The sequence below is a fragment of the Cinclus cinclus genome, chromosome 9 (assembly GCF_963662255.1).
Source record: "Cinclus cinclus chromosome 9, bCinCin1.1, whole genome shotgun sequence".
NCBI classification, from domain to species: Eukaryota; Metazoa; Chordata; class Aves; order Passeriformes; family Cinclidae; genus Cinclus; species Cinclus cinclus.
The window spans coordinates 22,888,250-22,912,402 of NC_085054.1; the positions used below are offsets into that span (position 1 = coordinate 22,888,250).

At 36.5% G+C, this 24,153-nt stretch overlaps 1 protein-coding gene across 2 annotated transcripts; it reads left to right on the plus strand.

Moving 5' to 3' along the window:
- Nucleotides 1-212: 212 nt before the first annotated feature.
- ACMSD (aminocarboxymuconate semialdehyde decarboxylase) lies at nucleotides 213-22,568 on the plus strand. 2 transcript variants are annotated; one of them, XM_062498314.1, is made up of 10 exons: nucleotides 213-269; nucleotides 3,156-3,200; nucleotides 5,900-5,996; nucleotides 9,812-9,861; nucleotides 11,133-11,369; nucleotides 13,457-13,550; nucleotides 15,111-15,206; nucleotides 15,694-15,866; nucleotides 22,188-22,286; nucleotides 22,506-22,568. In XM_062498314.1, exons 1-10 carry the CDS (start codon nucleotides 213-215, stop codon nucleotides 22,566-22,568), a joined length of 1,011 nt encoding a protein of 336 aa, XP_062354298.1. The 2 variants fall into 2 exon arrangements, with proteins under 2 accessions (XP_062354298.1, XP_062354300.1); XM_062498316.1 differs by lacking the exons at nucleotides 213-269; nucleotides 3,156-3,200; nucleotides 9,812-9,861 and having other exon boundaries at nucleotides 5,922-5,996.
- The last annotated feature ends 1,585 nt before the right edge of the window (nucleotides 22,569-24,153 follow it).

Here is a 24,153-nt window from a genome sequence, read left to right on the forward strand (position 1 = left end):
ATGCATTAAGAGCTCAAAGCTGTTGTTCTTTTGGAGAGCCACTCCTCTGGAATTAGGCTCCCTGGTTGGCCACTGTACCTCATTCTCCTGATAGGACAGCAGGTGGATCTGGACAGCAGCCAAAGAGAATAACCTGTGACCCAGGGACAGGAGGGATAGCAGCACTGACACAGAAAACATTAGCACTGAAGGAGCATTTCTCCTCTTCAAAAATGAAAATTGATATTCATAGCCACATTCTACCTAAGGAATGGCCTGACCTAAAAAAGGTAATAAGAGTTCAGATATTCAGTGTCTTGTGTTATCAGCAACCATTTCTACCAGTGTGGTTTTTGAAAGAAAAATGAGTGAAGGTTTCTGTGGTAAATATCTGTAGATTTTCATCTAATTTGGGATTTTTTCCAACTGTAAAATATTTGTATTGCACTACTTTGAAAAACAAGAGTCCAGTCAGAAGGGGATGTAAAACTGGGCTCTCTTCCCCACTTTTTATTTATCCTGAAGTAATTCCTAAAGCTTTCCTTGAGTTTTTTGAGACACAAAATTTTTTGGATGATAATATAAGTTCCACTTTCTTGACAAAAATACAGCTGTTCTGCTCCATTCCTAAATGGTATTCACTTCTGTTTTAAATGAAATAAATAATGAAATATTAGACAAAATTAATGTTAACTAAGACAAATTTATTCACATCATTATACCCACAGGCATGAAATCATTGACTTCAATGGGAGTGGAGTCACTCTGAGAACAGCTAATTGGTGATGAAAATTTTCTAATATCGGTTCTTTTTTTAATTACTGGAAAAAAGTAGTATTGTATGTAAAATAGAAAATCTCAGTTGTCAGAACACTGAAGCTATAAGTGAATTTCTGTTAACTTGTTGTTGTTCTTGTTGTTGTTCTTGTTGTTATTCAGTGGCATAAATTTATTCTTGTCCACAATATTTTTCATGATCCTGTGAAATGTATTTTAGAATGAAAAATGTCATTTAGGTTTTAATATAATCAATCTCAGAGGGTTTCATATCTATTATCTCTGCATTTCTGTGATTTTAAGCAGTCCAGTTTCAGTCAATATTAGAGACAGAGCAGCTGGGAAATGTAAACAGCATATTAGGAAAAAAGTAATGAAAAAACCTGGCATTAAAAACATACATAGGATTATTTCTTCATTAGTCGTGAAAAATAACATCATTATGCACAAAACCTACTGGAAAGGAATGTTTGTTTCCTTGTTTAGCTAGGAATGTTTTGATAAATATCTGTTTGAACCTCCTATTTGTAATAATAACAGCTCCTTATGAAAACCACATACACCGGATAATGTAGGTGAGGGTGCAGATACTTTTAGAATAATTATGTCTGTTCTAAATAGGAGTTTAAATATCCAGACTACAAAGACATGTTACTTTCGCATGTTTCAGATTTTGTTGTCTTTGCACAATAACTTCATAAAAACACCTGTAGAATTCCTTCATTCTGCTGTTATATCAGTTTTTTTTAAAAAACTTAATATTTTTGTCTGTAAGTTCTTTAAAAGGGCAATAAATTCACTGAAATGAAATGGCCCCAAGAATTCCTTGATGTTCAGAGATGTACATCCAGACTAAATTCACTAATGTTAACCACTGTGGGCCAGTACTGCATTTCCTTAAACAGAGATAAAGAGGCAAATACCAGATTTTTAAAATTTAATTTCCACCTGCTAGCTTATTTTTCCCTCTGTTCTGAGCGATTCAATGGTTTATTAATGGGCTCAGAGTAGAAAACAACTCTCAGAATTCCCTGGAGTCCTCTGGAAATTCAAGCCTTTAACACAGATCTCTCCATTTCATGCAAGGAAAACCAATAAGGCATCTTAACATGCACAGATTTAGTCAGTGCTAGACTTCTCTTTCTTGTTTCCAGCTTTGTAAATACTGGACTTTCAAACTAGAAAATTCTATTGACAAGATACTGATCTAACAGCCTAGGAAAATATTACAAGTATTAAAAAATCACAGAAAAAGCAGATATGGACTGTCAATACCTACAACTAATATCTGGGGGGAAGAAAGAATAAAATCAGTTCAAAATAAGTTCAAAACCAGACCAGTGAGTTTCTCTATTGCCTATGGGCTCCTTTAGTATCCATTTCAGGTATTTGTTTTCTGCTCAGCTTACAATTGCAATTAGCATGGGTCTAATTTAAAGTTCTCATTAGTTGTCACTCATTAAACTCTCCCAAAATTTCAGTATTTTATATGCGTATAAACCTAAAAATGTATAAATTTAAATAAAATCTACATAGTTGCATAATTACACATAGCACACAGCCTCAGTGATTGCTTCTCTGGCTGAGGTTAGGAGGTTTGGCATTAAGTACTGATCTGCTATCACAGGAAATTCAGGACTGTGTCCAAATCATTTACACTTCAGTGAAACTAATGCATGCTCTTAGTTTCCTTTTAAATGTTTCTTTTTTGGAGAAATGGGAATTCTGAGCATTGTTTTCACTCAGAGATTTCAGGAGTTCATTCCCTTCTAACTGATAATTCATGAAAATAAAAGGAAATCAGCACCTTATGTAGGTTTTACATTTTTTGCATAAATAATTCTGACTCTCTGGAAGAATCAATGAACATCTAAGCTTCTCCTTTTTAGCTTCTCCTCCCTGTTTAAATATTAATAGACAAGAGGCTGACCTTCACTCCTGCTGCTGAATCATGGAAGCTGAAAAGTGGAATCAATGCATCTTTGTGCTTAATGATTAACTGATCACAGATTGGAAAGTTGTCAGCTCAATTTTCACACTGCCAGATGCTTAATTTAATATTTTCTGTGTCAAAATTATTTCAGTTAGAACCTCAATGTAGTAAGCAACTTTAAACATTTTTAAAGCAGTTGTTTAAAAATGTTGTTGAACTGGAAACTAAAATTCCAGCTATACTGACACCATTAGTCCAGTCCAGCTCCACTTCAGCACTTCTGCTGAAGTCAGTGAGGCTACTCTGGCACAAAGCTGAGCATGTCTAAGTGTTACTCCTGAATGAGGTATTTTTGTAAGAACTGCTATTATTACTATTATTATTACTATTATTATTATTATTATTATTTATTTACTACTACTTCAGAGGGCTAACTAGCACTGGCTTTCTCTTCTTTCCTCCACAGAGATATGGATATGGTGGATGGGTACAGCTGGATCATCACTGCAAGGTTTGGGCTGTTTGGTGCTCAGAGCTGATCTTGTGTCCTCATCAGAAACTCAGAGTAGTTCTAGTAAGAAACAAGGTGGCAATAAGACTGGCTCTGTCTTTGATACAGATTTCTCTAGAGGTCTATTTCCTATGAAGAAGTATCAGGCCAAGTCCTAATATACCTGAGCAGAACCTTTTGCCTGAAAGATGAAACTCACACTCTCTTGTATGGAGCAGCATCCATTCTTCTTTATCATCTCATTTTAACACATGGAATGGATAGCTCTGAGAAAGTCTTTTCAACAAGATAGGTCAGGCTAAAGCAGATTACATATAGATTAGGGTTGAGTTAAATGCATTCATCTGTATAAGAAGCAAACCTAAAAGGAACTGATATTTTAATAAACAAGAACAAGCAACCTGCAGAGCCAAAGCATGGATGGCACAGATTTTGGGATATGTGGCAGCTGCAGGAAGGAGACAAGGACTGGACACCTTTCTGGGGATTTTGCTACAGGTCTGATGCTGAAATTCTGTGCTAAAAACAGTTTGGAGAGGAACTCTGTGGCAAGTCAATAATGGCCTTACGTGCTCTGCCAGGAATTCTATCTGGCCTACTTCCATCTGGAAATTTTGCATGACAAAAAGTGCATGGCAAAATAAAATCCTGTTCAGACATGTGGAACTGGAGATGTCAGCTCCTAAGATTAAAAAAAACAAAAACAAACAAAGAAAAAAAAAACAAAAAAACAAACAAACAAAAAAAAAAACCTACAAAACAAAACAACCCAAAGGCTTCCCATATAATTCTCTGAAGCACCAGGGTCAAACTGGAAGAAAATAATTATGTGCGTATTTTGAAAGTGCAGTTTGGGATGTGACTGCGTAGTTTAGTGATGGGAGAATTTTAAATGTGGTTTGTTGAACCAAATCAGCCTGCAGGACTTAATTTTTAAATGTCTCTCTCTTAATTTCCACAGACATTAATTAAAACGTTTAGTATTAGATAATTTTTAGGATGGGCTAGAGTAGAGAAATATAGACTAGAATGGAACAGTAAAGTCCATGTGATCTATTCATACGTGATGAAGTGCTCAGTTTTACTCTGCCTTTTTCTGACACCCCAAATATGTTTTTGTTTATTGGACCACCTGCATCAATGCACTAAACTTTTCTTAATGTATTTGGGTGCATGGCTACAACAAACCTCTCCATCAGGTTGGAAAACCAGTTTTACAAGAACCTGAAGTATTTCACCAGGGTTCAGGACCCTGCAGTTGTAATGTTTCAAGTAATTTTCACAACCCATGATACAGCTAACAAGTAACTTGACAGGTTGCCAAGGCAGCACACTTAGATTTGTTGAGGAGGGCTTTAAAATATTCATTAGGACAGTATATTTGTGAATGATATATGAAGTTAATAATAAATTCAAGGTTAAGAACAGTATGAGTTCTCAGAAGAAGGGGACAGAAACCCCCCGGGCTGAGTAGTAAATAGCAGTAAATATTCTGATTTAACAGGTTCTTTTCTTTAGAAAAATTGACAGGATCCTAATTAAGACCAATTCTGTAAGGAAAAATAAAGTGGCCTTTGGAGATAGAGAGAGATAAATCCTTTTCTCAAAGGGCCCGAAGACTGCCTTGCCCTCAGGTCCTTGTTTACTGCCAAGGTGAAGGAATAGCTGCTGTATTTTCTTGTGTGGGTTTCAGTTTTTACCTGCAGATGGAGTGTGCTCTCTGCCCAGTGCATCTGCTGCATGACTGCATTTACCCACCCCATGTGCACAGCATCTTCTGACTTTCCATTTACCCCTGCAGTGGGTTAAAACAACCGAGAAATACTCAGGGCTTGCAGGTGGTGGTGAATTGTACCTCATCCATTTGTGCCAACAGAAATCCTGTTGTGTCTGTAGCAGCTGGTGGGTACCTCCAATAGTAACAGACAATTTGCTTAATGTGGTGACACTGTGCCTCTCTTTGAGCAATTCACACATCAACCAAATATGAGATTTTAAAAGTTTCCATGCTGATAAAGGAACATTAAATTTCATTACTGTGATAACATTTTGAACTTCCTAAGTCTAGAAATTGGTAGTGTATGAGGAAGGTTTTACACTAATTCAGGTCATGGGTTTATATTGTGTTTAAGTTTTGTTTGAGATTTTTTTTTTCCCCCAAATTCTTCAGTTTTTTTTTTTTCTTCCCAAGGAGAAAACATAATCTGAAAATGACACATTAGGTCTCCTTTTGTAGCAGTTTCACTCATGAAAAGAAATCCCTGGACCAAAATTAACTGTGTTGCACAATTATTTTTGTAGTTACTGGAATCACTCTGATGGTACTGCCTTTAAAATAACACATACATACCCAAAGGGAAAATTTAGTACAGATTTAATTAGAGCATTGTTTTGAGGTCAAAATTTGGTTTGAGGATAAACTTGGATTAAGGTACCTGGTATCTTTTCCAAATAAATATAGAGTGATATGCATAGCAAAAAGAAGGGGATTTTTTTATTATTATTATTCTGAAGAATTAAATGACTGTTCTATTAATGTCAATTTTCAAAACAGTCTGTTTAAAAATACCTACTGTATAGAAAAAAAAATCAAAACTTTGCCACTGAATTTCTGTAAGGAGCACAATATACTCAAGAGACTATAAATCAGCAGGTACTACTTTGTCACATTTATAATATATGAAAATGTCATTTCACAGGGACAGGCAAAGATGATGAAGGATGGGAAGGTTTTTAGAGTTATCCAAGAGAACTGCTGGGATCCAGAAGTCCGGATTAAAGAGATGGACCAGTCAGGTACCTCCATGAAGGAATTCAAATCATTGTGCTTCATTTAGAATAACAACTTCTCTGTTGGTCCACCTGAAAGTGCTCAACAACAATATAAAAAAGAAGGTTTAGCATGCTAATTCCTTGGTTTAAATCTGTTGAAAGTCATTGGAAACTAATATGCTTTATACTCGGAAGGAACCTGTGCCCATAACTTTCCTCATTCTCAGTATCAATTTATTCCCCGCTAGAATTTAATAATTTTGTTGGGATTTAAGGTACTAAGGAACTCATTGTCAAAAAGAGGATGACTGACCCTGAACTTGAAATGGCACCACCATATATACCAGTTAAAACGTGATTCACATAAAGGAGGAGGAAGCCCTTTAATTTTTGTTCCAAATATTAAAAATATTCTTTTTACACATAGGATTTCTTGTATGTCTGTTTCCTTTTCTAATACCATTTTTCTGTTTAGACATGTTGCACCTTCATTGTGTGTTTCTGTTGGAGGACTCTAAGCCTAGAGAACTGGTACAATTACTTTGTCTGAAAAGGGAGTTTTCCTAATTTAGAAACTTAACCAGATGCCAAATTTGCAAATTTATTTTCCATCATGTTACATGCAAGCCACTAAATAAGGTTGATAAGATGGGAGACTGAGGATGAGGGATGGAATTTCTAGGCTGGTCAATTCTTTCTGCTAGTTCTTATTAACACTGTAATTCCAAAATACTCCTGTGACAGAAATATTATGTTATTAAAGATTATTTTTTATTAGATTGAGGCCTTCATCAGAGATGAGTCCCTTCATCAGTTTCCCAGTAGACACAACTTGAATATATTCATATATTCCTTTTCATAAGGAACAAACACCTGAATTGCTTAAAAGAACAGATATTATACAAGTAGCACCTTTATGATTCTTGTTTCCTCCTCTCAGGCCTTATCACTCTTGACAAGCACATGAAAGAGGTTGTAGCCAGAGGGGAGTTGGTCTCTTCTCCAAGATAATGAGTAATAAACAAGAAGAAATGGCCTGAAATTGCACCAGGGAAGGTTTAGATTGGATATTAGGAAAAATTTCTTCACTAAAAGTGTTGTCAAGCCCTAGAACAGCCCTGGTGGAGTCCCCAACCCTGGAGGGATTTAAAGGCTGTGTAGATGAGCTGCCTGGGGACGTGGTTCAGTGGTGGGCTTGGCCACCACTGGATTAGTGGTTGCAATCAATCATCTTAGAGAACTTTTCCAACCTAAATTATTTGTTCTTCTGTGTTAGGAGATACTCTGGGTTATTCTTCTTAGGGAGGTCTTAGTGCAACACGTAACATAGGCTAGCTTGGGAATTCACCAGGTAGTAAGCAATTTATGTAAACACGATTTAGACGATTTTCATCTACTTCATTTCCACCCTGGAAAAGCAGTATTTGAAACTCCAGCCATTAGACATTTAATGGGAATTCCAGAAAGCCTTTGCAAACTCTGAAATATGCTGCCTTGTCACAGAATCATAGTATCATGCCTTGACTAGACTGTAATGTTTCTCTGATTCAGTTCAGGGATTTTGGGGATTACCAAATCACTCAACTACAGTGGATCATAAATAGCCTTTGGGCATCTTTCTCTTTCAGATATTTCCCTCAACACTAATGGCAAGTTTCTACAAAGCAGTTCTGCCCCCTATATTTGTTATAGACAAAGGGAAAACACAGGAGGATTTTTTTTTTTCAAATTTTTGCAACAGCTCTCCAGAAAAGAAAATGTATCATGAAAGCAGCATCACAATATTTCTTCATGAACTAAACAGTGCTCACTTGGTTAAAGAAATAAAAATCTAAACCTGTATGTTACAGCACCATCTGGTGAATTGTGCCCTTAAAAATGTCCCTTTTCATTACAGCACTCCAGACATACAGGTATCAGCCAATTAGTTATGTGGGGAGGGGTGGGGGGGGGGAAGGCCTTGGTGTTTTTCATTCTTTCATCCTTACTGTTCAGCCAATGATAAAGACTATGGACCACAGTTACTCCTTTTTGGTTTAGAAAGCTGTAGCTACTTAGTTCAAAGACTGCTTTCTCTTACACAGGCTGATAGATTATACTCAAAAATTTAACCTGCAAACATGGCATAATTTTGAGACAAAGATGCAAGGAGTCTCCCAGCTGAACAAAACTAGAATCAGTCACTGAAAGGTATTTTTAACTCGGAGAGGTAACTTAGAGCTTGGTTGCTAAAAGGCTTTGTTTGTGCAATGCCCAAGAAATCTTGCCAGTAATAAGAAATGGTCTTCAGTGGACCAAAGAGACTCAATTATTTCTCCTAATCATATGTCCTAGGTCTAATTGATGTTCATACTTCTGTCTTGATCCACTCAATAAAACAAGCTCTCCATGTAACTCAATAAAACGAGCTATAAAAGTAATTAACAACAGAGTTCTGTGACACAAATCATCACAATTTTGTTTGAGAAAATATATCAGTTCATCCTAACTGCCTTTCCTTGTTATTTTCTCCTTTGTAAAACCCTCTGAAGAAAGTAAAAAAAGTAGAGGCTTTTCTGTGCTGATTATTCTTCCTAAAGATAATGTCTAGCAACAGTCAGCTTGGAAATGCACCTTTAAGGTTTATGTTAAATTTGCTCAGAAGTGTAAAAATGGGTTGAAAGCAGATACAATGGTTATTGTGGAAAACATGGAGAATGTTCTCAACAGACTAATCAGGTGTCCATATTGGTGGATGATCCAACTTGGATAATTCAGTATTTATGTAATTTTGCAGACCTAATCCTTATCATTAAACCATTGCTGCTCTACATAATATTAATCAGATCTTGTAGCAATCTGAGTCATCTTCTCCTCTTGTTTCCTACTTAAACTTCGGCAGAGGAGGATAAATTACTTTAATCATTCAAATGTTTTGGCAAGCCATTATCTTAGAGTTCTCCAGGAGCTCGTTCTCCTGGTTTTATTCTCTTCCCTCTTTTGTCCTAGTAGTTTTACTACTAACAACCAAGTTAATTTTTTTAAAGCATGTCAAGATATGTGCAAAAATATTACAAACAGATCTAAAAAAAAAAGCCAAAACAAAACTATTTTGCATGTAACTATTTTGTGCATTCCTAATTACTGTTATTGTTTTTCTGCCAGGTTTGTTGTTTTCATTCCTGTAACCTGTCATACACAGTGTTATGATACAGATTTGTGTTTGAGCACAAGAAAACAGCATGGACTTAATTCTTTTTATTGTTAACATCAAAGTTATTTCTGAAAGCAGGCAAATGTTTTTATATTTACAACCTCAGTAGTCCAGACACAAGACCAATGAAACCTAACACAGTATAACTTTGGGAACTCTTAGGAAAACATTGTTTAACAACCATTGTTAACATAATGTTACTTATCTTTTGGCTAATTCATTTATTTATTTAATATATATGACAAATTAACCCCAAAGTAAACTTGAGTTATTGTATTCTGTTGGTTTAATGTCAGTTTCATTCATATAAGTAATACTAAATTTCTATTTTAATTGTTTGTACATGTACATACTAAATACTTCTAAAATCAAAAAACCTAATTTCATAGATTATCTAGTATGAATATGGTAGTGTTTTTCCTTTCTACTTAGCAAAAATATCCAAATCCTAATAAACTGATATACTATGAAGTTTATTGCCATGACTCTTATTTAAAGAAAAAAAATTCTCTATGTCACTGTTAAATCAATCTTTCTTATCATTAAAGCTTTTACATTCTGCCTTTCAAACCAAAGTACTTTCTTATTTGAAACATTTCATCAAAAACAAAACAGGAAGCATTAATATTTACTTTTTCTTACTCAGGAGTCACGGTCCAAGTCCTGTCCACAGTCCCTGTAATGTTCAGCTACTGGGTAGGTTCCAACTAACATGTTTTGTAATTCATATGTAGCAACATTTTTAACATGCAAAAGCATTTTCCTACAAATTGAAGTCGTTTAAGTGTTCTGCTGTGCAAATGAAAAGGCAAAAAAGGAGTGCAGGTATGACAAGATGTCTGCAGGATGTCCTGGCAAAGCTCCACACAGGAGCATACACAGTGAGAAAAGATGAAACAAAAGCTGAATTTCTTCTGGGGGCCTTATGGGGGGCAGCTGGAAACAGAGAGAAAAAATCTATCCAACATGAATCCATGGTCAGCAGGCAGACATATATGTATACATTCCATGGAATCTAGACATCAGTCACTATTTTCTAAGGAAAGAAAAACAGATGTTTTTGTGGCCTTGTCCCACTTTCTTTTAAGTGTGGCATGGGCCTCATTAACCTAGAATGCTTTGAATCTTAAAATTCAGGAGCAAATTTAAGTTCCTATGTTCCCCACGTGGTGATCTTGAATGCTTCAAAGAAATAAAAAAAGGCTGAGGAGATAAATCACAGCAAAATGCTGCTCTAAATACATTCTAATTCTGACTATTTAGCCATGTGCACAGGTCCAGATGTTTATATGTAAATGGATTTGTGCATTAAGAACCATTGTGTTAAGCCCACATATAAGAAATAACATTGATATTCAGAATTTCTTGTTGGTAACATCTCCTCAAAATTTTATTCTGGTATCTAAGGGAATATTTGCCATTAAATATGTATTGGGGGGAAAAATAGATTGATTGCATGGATATTGCACTTCCTTATTAGAATTATGGATTTTATCTCCTTCTAAATGTTAGACATCTACTCAACTTTCTCTGTAGAATTTGCATGCTTCAGCATCTCGCATTTCTTTTTTTTTTTCTTCAGCTCCAGTAATAGGAGAGTAAATATTCATTGCTATGTATAAAAATTATACGTAGATTTTTGCATCAGGATAAACAAAACCAGGGGACTGCTTTACACAAAAGACCAGGTACTTATATGCATGAGCTGGGCTTCATTACACTCATGCTGATCAGCAAAGGCAACAGCAGTTGATCAAATATTGAAGAGAAAAAGCAGAACTGCACCCAGAGGTTTTTAAAGTGAGGCAGAATTTAGCCCTTCTGGTTTCCAGCTATTCAGAACTGTAAAGCATATTTGGGTTCAAACCCTATCAGTTGTTTGCAATGACATTTATCCAATAACTTCCAAAGGTGGTAACATTTGAGAGCTATATTTCAATGTACTGTTCTGCTTCATATCTTACCAGGCCAAACCTCAGGACACTTTAGATCTTGCCCAGATATTAAATAATGACTTAGCTGCTACGGTAAAAAAGCACCCCAAGAGGTTTGTTGGGCTGGGCACGTTACCTCTGCAAGCTCCAGAGCTGGCTGTGAAGGAAATGCATCGCTGTGTGAATGAGCTGGGGTTTCCTGGAGTGCAGATAGGATCTCATGTCAATGAGTGGGACCTGAACGCCCCAGAGCTCTACGATATTTATGCTGTGAGTAGCTGCTGTTTTCCTTCTTTGTGGGAATACTGTGATATGGAAATCTGTCTAAAAATATCTTGGAGCACATTCAGTCATCATTTGAGCCTTCTAATCTGCTTAGTGATCAGAGAGACTCAGCTTTAATTGTAAAGTGTAATTCTTTATAGGCTATAATGGCAATAATACAATATATTCTGAAGCATATTTTATAATAAGGAATAACAAATTTTGTTTCATTATACGAGTTATCACTGTGCATCTGCTTTCTTAATTTGTGAGGATAAGTGCAGTATCAAATAAGGCATTTCTGCACTGTTTGCAATTGAGTTCAAGTTACTGTATCCAATCTTATTGAAATAATTGATAAATCTTCCTGAGATTATCAGAGATACCTATAGCACCAAAGTATCACACAGAACTACGTAAACAGGACCAAAATTTCCAAACTGAATAAAATTATTATTAAATTAATTCATAGGTAGCATTTCTTAAATAGCCTGAGATGCAGATGAGGGTGCTCATTTGTCTAAATTAGAGGTTTAATCAATGTCCGTTCTGAATCTGTTTCTGAAGTTATTAAAGCTGTCAGATTGGAATTGATTCACAGAGGTTATTTTGCAGAATGCTCAGTTAATTCAAAAAACTCTGTTGGTGCAGGCCCTGAACTATTTGGTTTTATAGCCATACACAGTCAGATATCAGCATCTGCTTGGAGATGCCCACATTTATGGAATCACAGCATGGCTGAAGTTGGGAGGGGCCTCTGGGAACCACCTGGAGCAACCCCGTGCTCAAACACATCCACCTACAGCCAGATCCCAGGACCATGCCCATGGCTTTTAAGTATCTCCAAGGATGCAAACTCCACAATCCCTCTGGGCAACCTGATGTTTCCTGATCTCCACTGAACGTTCTCTTCTAGGGGCCAAACAATCCCAGTTCTCTCAGCATTTCTCCACAGGAGAGATGCTCATTCTCTACATCATCTTGGAACTCTTTCCAGTAACTCCATGTCTCTCTGCTACTGAGATCCTGTGCTACTACTCTCTTGTTCTGAGATCTCTCTCTCATACTGTACATCCTTCAGTTTGTGTTTCACACATGTAGGAAGTAACCCCTTTCATTTTTAGAAACATCTCTGGATAAAACAGATTATGAAATTAAGCCATATTGGATAATGAACTTTGCCAAACTATCAGGCCAGTTATTGAGTTGCTATTTTTAGTTTACAAATGTAGATGGCAATTATTCTCCACGATCCAAAAGTTGCAGCTTTTATTTATGCATGTATGGGTAAATAAACCCAAATTTTTCAAATGTGTGATAATCTCCTTGGCAACAAGAGCATGTCCAGAAATACATCTGACAAAACTAAGCTGTTAAATCCTGGTTAAGCATATGAATGATTCTGATGACTGTGTATTTAAATTTAAGCACACACTTAAATTACACAGTCAGAGTCAGCATCCAACACTAGTCTTCTGTTTTCCTTTTCAAAGATGTCAGTAGTTTTGGAAAAATTACCATACTTGTGTAGAGATGGACTATTGATCAGAATACAACCAGATTTTGAAGTCTTAGGAAGGATTAGGAATATTTTTATATTTTTTAAGCCAGGTGGAGGGCCAAAGGGGACAAATGTAGTGCAACTCAATGAAAATTTCTGAATACAGCTGGAACAACTCTGCAAAACCATTTTCAAATGATTCTGTAAAACATTATGGAAATTCATTTTCATACGAGTACTGAAATCAAAACAATGTTTGCAAGAACTGAGTTTTATACTACAGGATGAATCAAAAAGCACTTTTGTACTCCATTTTTCTGAGAAACACTTGGTTCACTAAAGAGATGTTATCATCTATGCTTCCAGTCCTGTAGTCACAGGAAGACCTGTGAAACTGAGGGAGGGCTTCAGAATATGGCCCAGAGGAATAAATATAGCCAACCATTGCTTTTATTTCTTACCTGTGTTCTCCTACTTCATTACTAGTGCTACTGCTTAGTACAGTTTTGCAGGTCATTGAAAAGCATGGCTAGGATCTAAGATGCATTTTGCTATGATTAGTCAAGATTTAGACTTTTCCCTTTTGCTGCAGGCTGCTGAGAAATTAAATTGCTGTCTCTTTGTACATCCCTGGGACATGCAGATAGATGGGAGGATGTCCAAATATTGGTTTCCCTGGCTAATAGGTAAGTGTATATTTACTTTGCTTAACCTACATTTATGAACTGGATTATGCCCAGGAGATTGTTGCCAAGTAAAGTACAAGTACAGAGAAAATTACATTGCTTTTCTGTCAAACTTTCTTTTTTTTTAAATCCAGCAGTATGATTAAGCCTGTTGTGTAAACTCAGCAGTCATTTGTTCTAAGCTCATTTAATTTTTCTTTAAAATACTTAGAATTAAACTTATTCAGACCAGCAACAGAATATAGTATTCCCTTTGGCCCTAAATACCAAGAGTGGATAACAAGGAAGAAGTGAATCATCTCAGAAATGAGCTCCTCAAAAATAACAGGGGTAAATGAAGGAGTGAGCAAAACCAAACATTACTTCCTAGAATTTATTGGGTTATTTCTTAGAAACAGGCTGATCAGAGAAGAAATAAATATAACTTTACATCAACTGTAGCTGAAACAACATGTACTTTGAAAGCATTTAGTAGATGCAGGATATTATCTAGTTTCTGTTTTTTCCCTGTTTGATACTGTTTGATAGGTAAATCATAACAGGAGCAGGGTTTTTCTGCTACCCAGGAATATTTAGACCTGAATCTACCCTCATGTATTTTGTTCTGTGTTGGTTTGTTTTACGTGGTTTTGCACTGCCACCAGTTCTGAAAAACATACACAACATACCCATTCTGCCTGGAAAATTTTGCTGTCCCAGTCACCAGTGCATTATCATAAAACAATAGCAGTTACTCTTAATCAGAGCAGGCTCAACAACACAGATTTAAGAAGAAAATAAAATTATTGCATATACTGAACAAAGTGTAAATAGAATATTTTCCTGATAAGCCTAAGAAGGCTTTTAATCTGAGCATATGGTAAAATATTAATGAAACATAACTCTTTGAGCTGTATAGGTGTTGTTTCCCCCATAGATGAGGGGAACTCAGTTCCCAATTTCAAGCTGGATATCTGAAGTTGGGTGTTTAAAAATGGTATGATATTCTAAATATGTTTGGTATGATCAGAAACAGGCTTGCTGTAGGAACCTAAATTCCTGTTCTGTTCCTAACTCTGGGCAACCAATTCAGCCAGGAGCAAAGAGAGAGACAGGTTAGTTGTAAACTGTAGGATCTGGCATCATGTCACAACTAAAGCCCAGCTCTGTGTTGGAATATCCATCAAGGTATCTGCTCCACTTTCCACACAAAAGAAACCCACAGGTGAGAAGACACCCTGGCATATTCCAGACTTATCCTTGAGCAAGGGTAATGGGAATCAGGCCTGTACTGGGCATTTCAGGACATACCCAACCTGTCTATCATCTGTCCTAGTGGCATGGGGTACAAGCTGGATTTAGAATTCAGAAAGACCTTCACTTCCAGGCCTGTGCCTTCATTTCAGTTAATTAGAGTTCAACTCTGTGTCCCCCCAGTAGAAATAATGCATGACCTTTGGCAGCTGCCCTGCAACTATTACTTTTTCAGTTGACTCAAGGCTAATTAAAATAACATTTAAAAATCAAATAGGAAGTTTAAAAAGTAAAGCTCTTATACAATTAAGATGTTTTTCTTCATAGGCATGCCAACAGAAACAACCATGGCCATTTGCTCCATGATTATGGGAGGAATTTTTGAAAAATTCCCCAAGCTGAAAGTTTGCTTTGCACATGGAGGTGAGTAGTGTACCATGGGGAACTCCTGTTCTTTGGCTGAGCATGGTACAGTTGCATTTTCTGGTATCTCAGCTAATGGGGTTACCACGTCAAGGCTGCCACCACCTGAGTACTGTCACCCCAAAGCAGACAGTCTGACAGATCAGCTGCTTTATGAACACTCTCTAGCCTGCAGGGTTTGAGCTGATACAATAGCCTTTAACTGGCACAACAGCCTTTTAGGGAAACAAAAAGGAAGGGGAGGCAGCAGGTGGTTTAACCAAAGGGCTGAGGAAGCAGCAGGAGGACTTTGGGCATCACAGTAGTGAAGAAGTGATAAAAATAGAAAAATAAGCTAATGAAGGTAAAGGAATATAAAAACACACTGGTGCAGAGCACTTTCTTCCTAAAGAGCTGACAGGAAAATTTATGGATCTTTGGTGATATGATTTTTTCCCTCTTACATATTTTCAGCTGATTAAAAGTTATTACAAATTCTTTCTTGCAGGTGGAGCTTTTCCATACACAGTGGGTCGAATCTCCCATGGATTCAACGTGCGCCCTGATTTGTGTGCCATGGATAACAAGGTGGATCCAAGAAAATACCTTGGCTCATTTTACACAGACTCTCTTGTCCATGACCGTGGGGCACTAAGGCTGCTAACAAGTGTAGTAGGAGAGGTGAGTTTTAGTGCTTCCAGAAGTGGGTGAGTCATTCTTCAGTCAATTTTCCAGGAAATAGCAAAAGGAGAAGAGAAGAAAGCAGGAAGAAGACAATGTCACCCGTTGAAATAAATTGATGGGCTTCTGGATGTTGATAATGCTTTTACCATATGGATTTATTGAAATGGTGGGTTTAATCCAGGAAATCATGCACTGTCAACCTTAGTTCCATCCTTCTCTAAGTTTGTTCAGGATGGGACTTCAAGCAAAGACTGCTTAGACTGCTTCAATTTGGAGGCTGGTTTTCCAACAGCTTGATTTTCAAATTCAAGTGCATGCTTGAAGAAATCAAATTGTATTTCCACTTGGGAAGTTATAGACAGATAAAAAATCAGTAATAAGGAAAGCTTTTGTGAGTATCTCAGAGAGACAATTATTATGGGTTTGCAGAAGTATTTTAGTTGTTTGCAAAGAAATTTTTGTAGTTTAGCAAACCATTTAAATGAGGTACTGCACGGGACAGAAAAATCCTAAAACATTCAGATAATCCTTTCTCATTTAGTAAATGCTCAGGAAGGGACTGAAGATGGCATCCCTCATGCCAGATTCCAATGGATCATGCAAATCAACAAGATACCTGTCTTTTTGCTTTGATCTCTGCACCTCAAGGAGTGTCTGCAGCCAGAGGCAGATTCCTCCCAGATGTCAAATCAGAAATGCAAGCTCTAACAGGGATTTTCTTGTCTCAGCAGCTGCAGTCCTGTTTCCTGTATGTCAATGTCTAGGCTCACATGGTATGGGGCTGTTGCTGTCATCAGGGCCTCCTGTATGACCAAAGTTCACAAACACCTCTCAGCTGATTGGGTTTTTTCTACAAAAAAAAGAATCTGTTGATTCCCCAATTTCCTCTCTAATACTCTGAACAGGTTACTGCTGTAATAAATCTGCTCTAGAACTGGTACAGAAGTGACTTGCCTAGACCAGAAAAAAATAGCAATGCAGCACTGTTGCTTTCTTTGTTGTGGTACTCTGAGCTCAGGTATCACACTTTAAAGTTTGTGGGTTTTCAGTTCATGCTGAACAGGAAGGCTGTAGCTTTGTGACTGGACTTCTCCCTGTAGCTCCCCTGCAGGACTTGTGCCTTTTAGGAAAACTTTGCATTTGAAGGTTCATGGAAAATTCAACCACATGACAGCACAACTACAGCTTGAAACAACAGTATGGAAACTTTTGTGAAATGTAGATGTTTGTACAATACAGTAACACTGCAGCTCTAAGGAGTGGAGGCATTATCTTTTTTGTTAAACCCACCCTGAACCAAAAATAAATTTAAGGAAGCCCCATAAAATGTGCAAAGAACCTGCTATGGAGCCTATTTCCATTAAAAACAAGTAAAATTAAACCCAGGTGAATTTACTCAAAAAAAAAAAAAAAAGATGTGCTAATAAGCTGTTAGTACTGAAAAGTTCTGATAACATCAGTGGGTATTAACTCAGGTGGCATTTGCCATCTCTGTGCCAGGGATTAGTTTTAGGCACCAGATGGTTTGCTAATAAAATACTAGGGCTCCCACCCAACAGTGATTTCTTTTAATTTCTGTTGCCAGCCTCTAAATAGGAAATAGATTGTGGTCCACAGCCCAGTAGTTTTTGATATGCATTATCTTTTAAATCTAACTGTAGCTTAGAGTAAGCAAATGGCTTTAAGGTGTTTTTTAACAATAGATTTTAAAATTTTACTCTGTGTGATGTCCACATCCATTTTGAAAAACAACCAAAGGCTTATGGAGTAACAAATCAACACTTGCCTCTGTCACCTCCTCTTCTGAGAAATCTCCCCAAATCCAGGCCATGTTCATTTTAAATATATTTTTGTTCTACATGCAGTTCTAGTACACAAGGATGAGTCTAGCTCTTGAATTTTAAATTGCCAGTGCAAGGAGAAAAGGTCACTTGCTTGTTTCTTTTTACCCATTTTAAAATGTTGGGAGACTGTTTTGCCATTGTTAGAAAGACCTTGGTAAATTAACAGCTGTGTGACTCAGCCTGGCTGAGACTACAGATTCTTTCTGTCATCTGAATCTGTTAAGCCGAACTGTAGAAGTCAAGAGCAAAGCAGGAGGGAAAGTACAACAGAATGCTGAATCCATTGCTGAAGAATGGAAGTTTTTTTTCTGTCTGAGCTTGTGTAGCACAAAGTCTCAGGGTACCTCTGCTTCAGAGTCAGCTTTGCGTGTCAAGGCTGCTCTAAACTATTGCTGTTATGGGAAAGCTGCTGTCCTTGCACCACATTTTAATTTTTCTACTTTCCATTCTAAGAAGTTACACATAGACTCTGGTCCTTAATTGTCATTAGTTTTTGCAACTGGAATTTAGTTTTTTTAGGAGAGAGACATTATGGACTGTAATTTGATAACCTAAAAGTCACTCCACATTAGCCTCTCTGGTGTCTGATTTATTTCGTCAGCAAACTTTTAAAATTAAGAGTCTTAACACAATAAATTTGGCCAGCATGATACACAGGATGTCGGTGTCTTCTTTAATTCTCATCTGAGTAATTTGGGCTCAAACAATGTGACATCAGGTGCAATTCTAATGCTGAAAAGTCATGAGTCAGATACCAAAAACATAACTGTTTTTTACATGCAGGAGAACTAACTTTCTCTTTTCAATAGCCTAAGGCATCTTGTCCTCGAAAACAAAAACATTCACATCATGGTTTCAAACTTTATTTTATAACCATGAAGATTAAAAAGTTCCCTCTTTTTTCTAAGGAAAGTTGACATTCTCACATATCACCCTTCCATGAATCAAATGCTTAAAGAAACACAAAATATCTCAGCGCTTTCTGTGCAGTCATGTGTTGGCAGAGTAACACATATTAGATTAATAAATGCTGGGCTAAAAACCATGTGATGGAGTCTTGAGGCTGACACTGTAACTTTGTGAGCTGGAGGATTGAAATAGGCCAGCTCTCCAGAGAACAGCTCAGAGCCGTGCAGGAAGGGCATCAGTGTGAGGGAAGATGTGCTTGGACATGGCTTTGGGTCCCTGGGGAACAGCCACTGCCTGGCACCACCGTGTGGCATGCTGGCCTTGAGCTGATCAACGTTAAAATCCACTGACAGCTGTGATGAGCTGTGTCCATTTCATCTCCTCCCTTCTTAGTCTGAGGTGCAGGTTAATTGGGGATGGGAGCAGAAATACACATTTCTGAGAAAGAATTCTGTAAGAGTGTAGAATCGCTGCAGTTCTCCCCTCCCCCAGTGATGGGGTAGCATGAGGTGAATGCAAATAAACACAAAATCCCCAGCCTTGCTGACTATAAAAAGTGAACAACTGAGTTGACATGGGATTAAATGATTCAGTGCATCTTTCCAAAAACTTCCCCATGGTGACTCCTCCAGAGTCATCATCCAAAGACAAAGCATTCTCTGGCCAGAGGTTGGAGCTGAACTGACTGTAGCATTCGGGACTTTTTTCAGGTGTATCATGGTTGTAGGAAAGAAGGCAAAATTCAAGGCAAACACCATTTTTCCTTATGTAAGAGGATGAAGTAATGCTTAGAGCTTTTTAAGATTCATTTTCAGATTTGGGTCCTTATTACTGTGAAAAAAAGTTGTGCTGAGTAGCAGGGTCCACTGAGGTTAATCATTAGCCCCATGTACCTCTCTAATAGGAGAGATGTGCTAATTAAGGAATCGACCTTCAAGTCTTCTAGGGAAAATTGACTTTGTTGATATAGTTTGGAATAATATAACAGTACTTCCCTTATGCTAGGAGCATTATCCACCTGCAGAGGCTCCACTTCTCTGATGCTGGTTGCTGCAGACAGGTATTGCAACCCCCATTTTATAGATGGGTACAAAGCTGAAGCTCAAAGGGTACAAATAAACAGCCTAAGATCACTGGGAGCACAGCAAGAATGCTGCTTCTAATTTGTTTTTACTGATTTACAGCTCTTAATTTTACTACTAATGAATAGATCCCATGATTAGCTGTGAAATACTTTAAAATAAAGGGAAAATATATCTACACAGAGAGGAAAAGAAATATATTATTCCAGTGAGGATGTGGGATTTCTTTCTTGTTTAGTATATAGAAGATGTAAATAAGAATTTACAAACCCTTCTGTCTAACATGGCTTTCCCTAGTAAAGAGATGGACAAATTCTGTGTTTCCTTCTCTTTTACTTAGAAATCCACTTTTTCATATAAACCTGGTGGGTCTTTTAGTTGGGTTTTTTATCATAAAATACATGACATTTGTTTTTCTTATCTGAATAAAGCATCTTGGTATTTATTTGAATATTATAAATAAAAGAATATATTTAGCTGCTTCAAAGTGCACACATCCCAATCTATTTTGTTTCGTCTGTGCTCAGAATTGGATTTATTAGACAGAGGGTATAAATTTTCCCATGTTAATCTTATGTTAATTCTATAATAAATTAGAGCACAGGACAGAACATAGGAGAGAACAATAGAATGTGTCTCTTCTGTTTAGATTTTAGGTAAGGTTTGTGTAGGTTCTTTCAGAGACTTTTGGGTGACATCTAGTGGAGATTAATTTTTTTTAAAAAAAAAGCATTTGACAAGTAAGAAAAAACAAACCATTTCAGAAAATAACCCAATGGTGTTTTCTTCACCCTACTGCAGTACTGAACTCCGGCAACAGAGTTCAAACATTACAACAGGTGTCCAAAATCCATCATTTCAACTTCAAATCCATGAGACGTTTGAAAACATACATTTTTAATGAAAACTCTGGTTTTTCAAATACTCCTGTCTTCAGAAGATGAAGCGTAAAGGAAAACAGACTTTTGATAAAATCAAGAGAGTTGGCAGTATGCACTCTCCAAGGCTGATAAAATGGGGAAATATCATTCCAGAGAGAAAATGAGCCTGGAACAATGCGGTCCTATTGAGGATCTGCTCATTTATTTTCATCTCTGATAACAGGAATGTACCACACAGATTCTTATTGAATTTTCTTCTCACTGATTTACTTTCAGAAACAAGTCATATTGTGTTACCCATATTTTCAGGTGCGTGTTTCAAATTCACAGTTAATATCCAGTCCCAGCCAAAGACAGTGACATTTTTAAAAAGCTGCAGACTTCCTTAAATATATAAAATTTTGTAAATGAGATTTAAGTTTTGTTATCTGAAGTTGAATACCAGTTAAATTATTTGTTTTTAATTTAAGTATTTGTAGTAATTTCATACTGTATCATATTTTCAGTGGTACCCCATTGCCATTATTACACCTTTTTAAGCAGCATAGAGAAAACAGTTTTTATTGTTTTGTATTTCTTATTACACATTCTTCTCACCCGCTGATAATTTTAAATTTGTGTGGGTGCATTTAGCCAAAAATTTCAAATTCGGGACTGCAAATCCAAGCATCTTTTCTGAGTTTGGTGGAGGACTTCCTGAGATTCTTAAAGAAATGTATCCAAAAGTCTCACACACATTTTGTACTTCACACACCAGTGCAGAGCATGGAATGAGTAAGTCAAAACTCAGAAAGAAGAATTCTAGTATCCTTTATTGGCCATTTAATTACAGCAACACTTAACCAAGATTAACCATTGCAGTTCATGCAGACCACTTGCAGGGGCTGTTACCTTTCAAAGCAGCACCACAGGACAGAAAATCAGTCTAAGTAGAAAATGTGTTCTAAAAATGTTTTTTTTTTTTTTTTTTGTTTAAATGAAGCATTTGACGAGTAAGAAAAACAAACCATTTCAGAAAAAAAAACCTGAATTATGCTTTCTTCACCCTATTTCAGTATTGAATTCTGGTAAAGAATTCAAACATTTTAACAAGTTCTAACTGTATTTTATTCACCCAAGCCATAGACACTCATGCCACAGGCCTGGGATTTGCATTTGCAGCTTTCTGCTCATCAGATTTAAAATACCATACCTTCAGTTAGACACCACAAAAGTCATTAATATTATTAATAATGATTAATAATAATACCTGCATTTTTTTCCCAAATAAAATTAATCAAAAAAACCCTTGAGTCATTGTGTTCAAGCTTTGTTCTTTTCCTAGTGGAAGTTATGATCTTCATATTCACTTTCATAATTAATCAGTTCAATATATAGATCTAATTTCTTGTATTTCATTATACATTCCAGAAAGCATGTGCTCTATTGTTTAATGTTAATTGAAAAGAAATTAAAAATATGAAAGAATTAAAATGTTGCAGTTTAAAATATAATATTAATGTTACTATAATGTTGTATCACATTAATATTATTATTATTATTAATTAAACTCTACTGTTTAATGTTACTACAAAATGTACAATTTTTTTTTTTTATTACCAGGACAAAGTTATTTTGGGTACAGATTACCCTTTTCCACTTGGGGAACTGGAACCTGGAAAATTGATTGATTCAATGGATGATTTTGACCATAAACTGAAGGTAGGATTTTTACATTTGAGGGGTTTTCCTTCCATTTTAAGTCTCTGTTTGAAACATGAGAGCAAACACTGAAAAATCAGTGTAGTACATGGATTTCTGCAAAGACTGGAAGAGGCCCCTCAGTCTCTTTGCAGCAGTTCCTTTTAAAGCACAAGTAAAAACATTTGAGTTAAATATAAGCTAAGCACAAATATATATATATGTGTTTTGTTTTTACAGGATAAACTCAAGGCTGGAAATGCTCTGGAATTTTTGGGTCTTAGCAGAAAACAATTTGAATAATTATGAAGTACCAAAATGGCTAAACTTCAGAAATAATATCCTTATATTTCTATTGGCATGTGCAATTGTACACATAAAAAATAAAATTGACAATTATCTGACAGTCTCCTGTTATTTCCAAAACAAAAGCAAGGGTACTGGAAATGAGTATGCACAGATATTGACTGAGAATTTAGGCTGTTTTTAAACAAATCTGAGATCCCTGCTTTCATAATAAAGAAGAGATTTCATCTTTTGCAGTTGTAATAAGAATCTATGAAATATAATCAATGCCATGTTATTAGTACTTGATTCTCAGGAAAGAAAGAGCTGAGAAAGTGGTGTACCCACTACATTCCCATCTTTGTTATAATGAAAAAAAACCAGAATTTGAAAGAACATTAAAACAGATTTTAAACAATACTGATGCCAAATAAAAGCCAACATTTGCTTTTATCCGCTGGTGGAAAATGCAGCACACCACACTCAGCTCAGTGCTGCAGGTGCACTTGTGCTTTGTCAATGTTGTGACAGAATGGGAAAGGTCTGTGTGGGGACTTTACATTTTAGCTGCCACCTACACCACTGGGAACTTATTAATCAGAAACAATCTGAACAATATGGTTGTAGGTGCAGAAATAATGTGTTTGTGTGGGTAATACTTGGTATGTCTCTGTCACTGTCACAATAAATACTGGCAAATATATAAAGTGTTTGGCAACAGTATGGGTTGACATTCTATTCCTTACAAAATGCTTCCTCAAAGGCTGGGTACTTTAAATGTTGAAGTGCTAATGCTCTGCCTAGCTTGAGCTCTGCTACAGGAATGGAAAGATGGTTTGCTTCACAGACTATTGATTGAAACAGGTTTTCATTATTATCCACTGAGTGCACAGGCATCCTCCTCCCGAGAGAATTTCGTACCAGGCAGAAAAATGCAGATTAGCACTTACAGTCTTTGTTCTCATGGGAACATTGGCTGGCTGTGGTGTCACCATTCTTCTGTTCAGTCTTGGAACATTTCCTGCAAAACAGTATTCTTTAATAAAATTAAGTTGTTTTTAGCTCTGGACATAGCTGTCACATACTGAACCTGAAGGGTGTTGAACATCAGCAGCTCCTGCTGATCCCAACTTCTGTTGGATTACAAAGAAAGCTCTGTCCTTCTTTACAGTGTCAACCCCACAGAAAAAAAAAAAGTCAGCAGCTCAGAGGTTTAGAGGTTTAGAAAATCAAGTTTTTATGTAAGAGGGAAATAGCTTTAACATTATTTATTGACCTAGGTTCATAAGACTTCTGTTGACTGTTTTTATTTAAATACCCACACACAAGCATTGAGTTTTCAGCATGTATGATTTTTCAACCACATTGTTTTGACTTTCTCAAAGTCAAAAGAAAATTTCATTCTCATATTTCCCTTCAGTGTACATAATTCTCACACATGTTGAAATGGACTTAAGAGGAAAATATATTGTGATTCCTCCAATACATTTTAATTGGATTAATTCTTCAAATTTTTATGAATGAAGCCAGTTAAGTTAATGAAAATGCAATGTCACATCTTTGGGGACCAAGGTCTGGAACCTCTCCAATAGCAAGAACAGTA

Bases quoted from the DNA above. Each gene is read 5' to 3' on its own strand.
- ACMSD (XM_062498314.1), top strand. From the start codon at position 213: ATGAAAATTGATATTCATAGCCACATTCTACCTAAGGAATGGCCTGAC. The intron at 9,862-11,132 runs GTAGGTTCCAAC...ATATCTTACCAG, and splicing joins CTGTAATGTTCAGCTACTGG to GCCAAACCTCAGGACACTTT. The intron at 15,867-22,187 runs GTGAGTTTTAGT...TTTTATTACCAG, and splicing joins TAACAAGTGTAGTAGGAGAG to GACAAAGTTATTTTGGGTAC.